The 8,945-nt window shown below is 30.7% G+C and overlaps 1 protein-coding gene across 2 annotated transcripts; it reads left to right on the plus strand.

The window, feature by feature from the left end:
• LOC109362029 (putative SNAP25 homologous protein SNAP30) lies at positions 2,902-6,103 on the plus strand. Of its 2 annotated transcripts, XM_019607603.1 has the most exons (6): positions 2,902-2,986; positions 4,087-4,582; positions 5,118-5,211; positions 5,316-5,446; positions 5,534-5,631; positions 5,887-6,103. In XM_019607603.1, exons 2-6 carry the CDS (start codon positions 4,130-4,132, stop codon positions 5,981-5,983), a joined length of 873 nt encoding a protein of 290 aa, XP_019463148.1. In that variant the 5' UTR covers positions 2,902-2,986; positions 4,087-4,129; the 3' UTR covers positions 5,984-6,103. The 2 variants fall into 2 exon arrangements, with proteins under 2 accessions (XP_019463148.1, XP_019463147.1); XM_019607602.1 differs by lacking the exon at positions 2,902-2,986 and having other exon boundaries at positions 3,872-4,582.

Here is an 8,945-nt window from a genome sequence, read left to right on the forward strand (position 1 = left end):
ATATCATTTATCATTCATTTGTATTACTTTTATAAAGTCAATAATAATTGAAGGTAAATGGTGGATTATACAATGTAAAAACTATTATATTGTCAATACATTCATCTTCTTCTTATTTAAGAATTAATTGTGATGAAAAATAATAATAGATAATATAGCGACAGTATAAAAACTCATACATTATATATATATATATATATATATATATATATATATATTGTAGTAGTTTCTTGGAACAATACATCATGCCACGGCTTTATAGGTCTATCATAAGCATTGGGATCATTGTTTCTTTTTTTTTCGGGTCTAATTTTCTTTAGATGGATGTTGATTGGTTTTGGTGCAAATAAACCAAACTCTGGGCCACTCTTATGCAACTAACCAAGAGCCACAGAAGTGAAAGGAGACACAAAAAGAAATTTAGTTTGAACATTTTGCAAGCAAAGGATCTAGATACCACTTAAAAAACAAACCATAAAGTGAGCTTAGTGATCTAAACTTTATTTTCCTAATTGAAAAGTGAGGTGTCTGTTGGGTCTGGAGAGAGTACTCTAGATAAGTGATAGCCATAGTGTGCGGTTCATCTCAAAGTGACTTGGATAAAACAACTTTTTATTAAAAAAGAATGAGGTTCCAAACTATCAATCATTCTTTTATGTTATCCTTTTTTAGGAATATAATGGTAGGCAATAAAAACATTCCATGTCATATTTGTTTTGGGATTCGTGATCAAGTGAGTTCTAGCAAACTAGCAAGGTTTTTGGGCAAGAAAGATATCAACCCATGAAAGCTTATAAAATACAATGTAATATTTATGATATGTTATTGTAAAGATTTATATAATTAATATATTATTTATGCTATGTAAAAGTCAACGATGACTAAAAATGAATAGTGAATGATACAATAACAATGGAAAAAATTGTTACACTATAATTGTATTCATTTTTCTCTCTATGTATATTGAGTTAACAATCAATAGTAAAACCCCGAGTAGATGAAGATTCTTTTTCAACAAACGTATGTTTGTTTAATTTAACATTTGATGTTTTGAGTAAAATAAGAGGAAGATGGAGGATTCCATGATACATGACTTACTATGAAAAGTAAGAGACTTAAAAAGAATAATTGGATAGCTCCATTAGTGCATGTGGACAATTCACTCAGGACAATAAAAGAGAAATCACATATAGATAATCTTGACCCTCCAAAGATGAAACCAACGATGGTTAAGTTGTTAGGGAGGGGATGTTATCCACTTTTAAAGGCAAGCATGCCTTAGATTATTGATGGATGACTTAGAATGACATATCAATGTTTCCTTATGTCATAATTGGGTGTTGGGTGATTTTGGTTTAAGTACAAGTGTATAGGAGATTAGTAGTCTTATGTTGTTGGGTCTGGGATTTTGTAACCAAAAAAAATGTTAGGTATGTGATTGGTATTTAATAGCAAGTCTTGAATCACATGAATCAAGATACTCAAGGGTGAGGGAATTATACTATATGAAGATAGTGACACATGATATAGATAAATTTGTAACAATTTAGATTTTAAATTATCTTTAAATAAATAATTTTAAAAATTGTCAAACTTTCATATACTTCATATTCCAATGTTGGACTCTCCAAGAGGATTTCAACTCGATTTTTTTTAATATTGAAGAGATAAAAAGAATGGGCGGGCATGACCAAATTTTTTTTATAGTTCTGCCTTTTAATATATAAGAGATTGCCTCGCATAAGCATTGGTTCAAATTTTACGTTTTGTTCTAGATCTTTGGAATGTTCTCTAAATGTAAATAAAAGTATAATTCATTTACCAATAAGATCCGATATAGTTAGTAAATTGCTAGAATCTTTAAACATGATGTCAAAGTTTTGCTGTAAAGGAAAAAGGCTTTGTTAAAATAAATTATATCAACTCAAAAGAGATTAAACGACTTGTGACACCCCTATTGCATATAACATTATAATTTAGATGAATTATATTAATATTTAGTTCATGCCTTTCTTTAGTAAACAAGGTCAAGCAAGAAGAAAAAAGTTCTTCCTTTATGTACTTCTTCTAGATTCCATGAACTTATATACAGTACACTTTCGTGAAGAAGTTTGTACAAGAACAAGAAAGTTTCTCCTTGCATGAACGTGTTCATGGATCACAAGGTAAGGTGTTTTAGGATTTGTTATAGTTGGAGTAATCTTAAACATTGTGTGTAAAAAATGGTTTTTAAAATAGAAAGCAGTTACGAATATCAAAAGTGAAAACCCAATTAATATATCTTTGCGCTAGGTCCAAACTTAAAGCCCGTAGAATTTTGGTCGAAGACTTTCATATTAGGCCATTAACTTTTTTTTATAGAAATGAGGCACTTTACTTTTTGGTACATAAAATATTTAAGGCCCTTAACATTTGATAACATAAAAATATATTTATGATATATTCCAATTAAATTATGAGAAAAAAATGTATGTATTATCCCAAGAGTTTTATATATTGTCAATATATTATTTATCATTCATCACTCACATTCAATCAAAATTGACTTTTAAATATAGGTATTAAAAATGTAGAAGATATCATATTGTATATAAATCTTCACATTAATAATGCACAAATATTACACTCTTAAATTATTTATCCTTATATACTTTATTAGTTGAAATTCTCGTTTCTCCTCATTTCCTATGTTACCAATCATCTATAATGTTTTTCTAAGATAATGGAAAAAGAACATACTCAACACAGTTTTCTAATGCTCAACATAACGTCTAAAATTGTCAATGAATGTGTATGGTTGGAATAGAACAGAGGTCTCTGTTTTCTCGCGACACCTTCCATCCATTTCATATTTTTTTTCAATTAAACAGAGACAATACATTCTCTTGTATTCTGTTTCAATCATTTCTTTCTTTGTTACTTATTATTACCTCTACTTCACATTAAAACAAACCCATTCCCAGGTTTTGGTTCTCCCCATATTTTGGTACCCATTTAAGTTTCTCACCTTTTTTTTATATTCTACTTCATGGGTTTGAATTTTTTTTCTGTCTTGCTTTTTTATCATGAGTTTTCTTATTGCATTGTTCTGACACTTTCTAACTATTTCATATGAAACATGAGCATTTTGATTCATAGAATAACTAGTGTTGTTTAGTTTATCGTTAACTTTCCCTCCAAGTAAAGGAGCCATTTTTTTGACATGCATGACTCTCATTAATTTAGTTTCCCAAATTTTCACTCCAATTCTTTTATTTGTTCCTGATGTAAATTGTCTTATTTAGTTGTTATCGAGTGGTTGTTCTGCGTATGGGTCAAAATGTTAACTTGGTTCATTTTTTGCTGAGCTTCAATGTTAACTTGGTTTATTTGTTCCCGGTATAAATTATCTTTTATAACATTCTAGATTCCTTCTTTCACAGAATATTCCCCAAAAAATCAACTATTTTTCCATTTTAGTATTGTTGAAAAAATTGACTCGAATTCGGGCTAAGATTAGTTGTGTATTCTTTTATCCTGGGTGAGTATGCTTGGCAAGTATTTTAAGAAAGTTAGAAAGTAATAAAAAAATCTTATTTATGAATAAAACTAATGGTCTGAAAGACTGAGAAATTCTTGGAATCATGACCCGTGACAGAGGATGTAGAAAGGAAATGGTTTTTCAACATCAAAAGTGTTCTTATGTTTTCCTGAAGATTTTTGTAATGCATGTGTATTAAGAAAATAAAAATACATGAGAAATAGAAATAAGCTTACAAGTGATATAAAATGTTCAAGACTTGATATTTAAATGATAGAACTCTTATTTGATCCTATGGGGTAGACATGTACATGAACTTCATGAAAAATTGTGTTACTGTGCTCATATTGTCATTTTTTTTCATATCCTTGTGTTGGTGTTTTGTGCTGTAGTATATGTACAAGAGTGTTTGAGGTTGTTGTTCCACTATATGTTTGATCTTTTATTCTAACATGTATTGGATTAGTTTTTCATGACACATTATATGTCTGCATGTGATGAACTCAATGCAGTTTCTTGGTATTTAAATCACCATACATACTCACTAACTTGTTCACCTCCACCAGGTGATACATTTTCTAAAACCACTTGATTGTTCTGAATGTGAAAATGTTTGGGTTCAGAAAAGCACCACCCTCAAAGCCTGCTTCTGGTTCAGACAATGAATCGGAAAAGATGACAACCCTTACTCCAGATAGACGAACGGCTTCAGAACCTGTTGTGCTACCAAAATCTAAAGGAAACTATTTTGATGATGATGATGATGATGATGATTGGGGGAGAAAGCCTTCATCCACTGCATCCTCATCAGTCAGTTCAAAAGACAGGTATAAAAACGGTTTCCGTGACTCCGGAGGGCTAGAGAACCAAAGTGTTCAGGAGCTAGAAAACTATGCAGTGTACAAGTCTGAGGAGACAACAAATAGTGTTAACAATTGCCTGAGGATTGCTGAGAACATCAGAGAGGATGCCACAAAGACCATTGATATGTTGCACCAGCAGGGTGAGCAGATAACAAGGACTCACAATATGATTGTTGAAACAGAAAAAGATTTGAGTAAGGTATGCATATCTGATTTATTTCCCCTTTAGAACTTCTTGTTCTAGATTGGATGATTTTGAGTGATATCTTGAAATCTAAGGAAAAGATTTTATGTGGCTAGCAGCCTATGGTAATATTAACTAATTTCATAATTCTTGCAGAGCAAAATCTGCATATCATCTTTATGCAGGTTAATAACGTCTTAAGTATCAATTAACAAGATATATTGATTGGTTAAAAGGTGAAGAATTTATTACCAACAAAATAGTCCGATAACCAATTGATACACCTTGTTGGTTACTTATTTAGTTATCATTAACTAGAGTACAAATATTGGTATGCAAATAACATTACGGAATACCTTTAATTATTTTCAACTTTATAATAATATATATCATGCTGGACTTATTATATCATAGATATGAGACCCTTTGAAGAAGGAATCAAATTAAGAAGAAAAAATGCACTTGAAAATGAATACCACGATTCCACTTGAATTTGTTTCCTAGTTTTCTGGTCATACAATTCTAAAATGTATATTCTGATGATTATCAGGGTGAAAAACTCCTGAACAATCTTGGGGGCATGTTCTCTATGCCATGGAAGCCAAAGAAGACCCGCGAAATTCAAGGCCCTGTAATCACAGCAGGTTTTCTTCCAATCCTTCATTATTATGTTATGTCCTAGCATCTTGGTTATTTTCCATAAACTAGGCAACATAAAATAATACAATGGAATATGGTGTCTGAACAGATAAGGCATCCAAGAAGAATATAGGAAGTAAGGAAGACAGGGAAAAGTTGGGGTTAGCTCCTCTGCCTAAGGGGCGTTCTGCTCCTACTACACCTCCTAATGAATCAGCCAATGCCTATCAGAAAATTGATGTATGTGTTTTTTTAAGTCTATGAAATATCGGTTTACCAAGCAACATTTTCATTAGGTTATCTAATGTCATGATGTTACTAAACCAGGTTGAGAAAGCCAAACAAGATGATGCACTCACAGACCTGAGTGATATCTTGGGCGATTTGAAGGGCATGGCAGTTAATATGGGAAGTGAACTTGACAGGTAAATAATTTTTTTTGTTATACTCTAATAATATTACCCAGAGTAATGTTTAATTTGCATTACACTATTGTTGCTAGTAACTCTTTTTTGTAGAGTAGACAAGCAGATAGGAACTATGAAGAATAAACAATGACTAAGCTAATGAATTTTAACTCAAAGAACTGAATGTTTTAATAATTCCCTTCTCTTTAATTGTGTTATGTGAGAGCTCCATTTGATTCACTAATGTTCCATATATATTACGGTAAATTTCAGGCAAAACAAAGCTCTTGACCATCTTGACGCGGATGTGGATGAGATGAACTCTCGAGTTAAAGGTGCCAACCAGCGTGCACGCAAATTAGTAGGGTAGTAAAAGACAATAGGATGAAAGTGTTGCCCTAGTGAAAGTAATCATATCTCTTTATATGTTGTAATTGTCCTTGCACTTCATGATTATAATATTTCTTTATAAATTTTTAATTTAACCACTCCATCATTTTACATTTGACAACGCTGGAGAATTTGTCATTGTTTGAAATTTTAATCTTAAAGAAAAACAAGTTTTTAGAATAAGAGCAAAACAAAGAAGTTAATTATATTGAATGTAATAGAAACTAGTGCAGATGAATACCTACTAAAATTAAGGTAATTGGGGTCAAAATAGTTTCTAAGGTCGAAATAGTCATGCAACAAAATACAATGGCAAACTATCCAAGAAGACAAGTATGCACCAGTGTATCAAATTGCGGACCGCATCAGTAACCTGGGATGAAACCACAAGGTTACCCGAATCAACCACACCTAAGGGCGGAAGTTCACTTCTCAAGGCTGCACCTGTCTGGTCCGATCGTTTAGCGGCTGATTGGTTCGCCACTTCTGAAGAAGCGAAGGAGAGGGGTGAAGTAGAGTAAGGAGTTTAGGCTTTCTTTTTTTCAGCTCAATCCCTTGCTTGTTGTTTTCGAGCCGGAGCTCGCTGGGTTAAGCAAGGTTAAATCACAATTGCGGTTGCGGTGGCCGCCGCAACCGCATCACACCGCAATTGCGGTGTGATCCCGATTCACAGTGATGCGACCGCAACAGGCCGCGATGCAACCGCATCAGACCGCATTTGAACCGCATCGGGCCGCAATGGAACCGCATCAGACCGCATCGATGTCAAAAATATGTTTTTTCTCACAAAATAATTCACACCGCAATTGCCGCAATCCGCATCGCAATGGTCGCAATAACCGCAACCGCAACGCTATCGCGACCACAATTTAAAACACTGGTATGCACAAACAAACTACTAGTTAAAGACTACCCACCCAATCTTTTCTCCTGTGGGGTGCCATATGGAGAAATATCTCCCTCCAATCAGCACTAAGAAATTTCTCCAAGACTTTAAAATATGCATTACTACTAACATTCTCCATTTCATTCAACGTGCCCATGCATTTAGCAATAGAGAAATCAGAAGATCTAGTTACCTCTGCCCTATATTTTTCAGCCATCAAAAGTGAAGCCTCCATACTGGCTTTAGATGCCTCTGCCCATGCTTCTAAAGCATCATCTGTTCGAGTAGATCATGACTCCTCCACTCTAGGACTCCGAACATCATCATCAATATTTTGGTCAACATGTTGTCTGACTCGTCTCGACATCTGCAATATTCAAATCTTATAGTTAATCACCCTAAATAATAAAGGCAAAACAAGAATCTCATTAAGAAATGTTATCTTCATCGAATGTAGTTAAAAAAATAAATTAAATTAAACAAATCTGTCCAGAAATGTTAACTTTCTGAACTTGGTTACAATTCAGGGTACAGCATTTTTGGATGTAACAATAGATTCATTGACAAATTTCCTTATTAATATATTAATATCATAACTCATTCTATTAACAGTAACAATATATTTCTCTTATTTAAGTTTTAAAAAATGATTAAAATATTAATTGAGAACATTTTAAGATCTATTATCTAAATTTATAATTACGACATAACCTATTTAGCGTTTTAAAAATAAGAAAATGATTAGATAATATTAATTGAGAATGTTTTAATAAGATTGAATTCTAACTATTTGAGTTTTAAAAATAATTAAATAATATTAATTGAAAACGTTTTAAGATCTATTTAAATAATTAGTATTATAAATGATTATTTTGAACTAAGTTCACTGTCTATTATTTTTTAAGCGAGGTGGAATATCAATATATTTTTCCTTAATAACTGTAATACCATAACTTATTATATTAATAATAACAATGGATTCCTCTTATTTAAGTATTAAAAAGTGATTAAATAATATTAATTGAGCATGTTTTAAGATTTACTATTTTAATGTGCAATTACTATATATCCTATTTAGCGTTTTAAAATTTAAAAATAATTAGATGATAGTAATTGAGAATGTTTTAATAAGATTGAATTTATAACCATAATGAGCATTGTTTATATCCATAATGACATGACAGTGAGCTTAAGTTAAGGAGATGGTGACATGTGTCAATAATGAGCTTTTTTTAATAATTAGTATATATTAAAATTATTAAATTCATTGTCAAATATTCTTTAAGGGAGTTAGAATATCAACATATTTGCTTATTAATTGTAATATCATAACTCATTATATGACTAATTGAAAAGATGAATATATTTTCGACCATATATTTGTAGGCTCATTATTAAGTTTTTGCAAATTTATTATTTACAGTTATGCAAATTTATATCCATAATGAGCATTATTTAAAATTAGCAAATCATAAATAATTTAATCAAAATATAAATTAAATCAATTAATTATCATTACCAATTATACATAGTATGAAATTTAATATGTTAATATTAATTGCAAACGTTTTAAGATCTTTTTTAATAATTAGTATTAAAATCATTATTTTGAAATAGATTCGTTGTCCGTTATTTTTTAAGGGAGTTAGAATATCAACATATTTCCTTATTAATTGTAATATCATAACTCATTATATGACTAATTGAAAAGAGGAAGACAATTTCGACCATATATGTGTAGCATCATTATTAAGTTTTCGCAAATTTATTATTTACAGTTATGCAAATTTATATCCATAATGAGCGTGCTTAAAATTAGCGAATCATAAATAATTTAATCAAAATATAAATCAAATCAATTAATTATCATAATCAATTATACATAATATGAAATTTAATATGTTAATATTAATTGCAAACGTTTTAAGATCTTTTTTAATAATTAGTATTAAAATCATTATTTTGAAATAAATTCATTGTGAGTTATTTTTTAAGGGAGTTAGAATATCAACATATTTTCATATTAATTGTAATATCATAACTCATTATATGACTA

Source organism: Lupinus angustifolius, chromosome LG12, assembly GCF_001865875.1.
Source record: "Lupinus angustifolius cultivar Tanjil chromosome LG12, LupAngTanjil_v1.0, whole genome shotgun sequence".
NCBI classification, from domain to species: Eukaryota; Viridiplantae; Streptophyta; class Magnoliopsida; order Fabales; family Fabaceae; genus Lupinus; species Lupinus angustifolius.

Coding starts and splice junctions, on each gene's coding strand:
- LOC109362029 (XM_019607603.1), top strand. CDS start 4,130: ATGTTTGGGTTCAGAAAAGCACCACCCTCAAAGCCTGCTTCTGGTTCA. Junction 5,447..5,533: donor ATGCCTATCAGAAAATTGAT/GTATGTGTTTTT, acceptor TTACTAAACCAG/GTTGAGAAAGCCAAACAAGA. Junction 5,632..5,886: donor ATGGGAAGTGAACTTGACAG/GTAAATAATTTT, acceptor GGTAAATTTCAG/GCAAAACAAAGCTCTTGACC.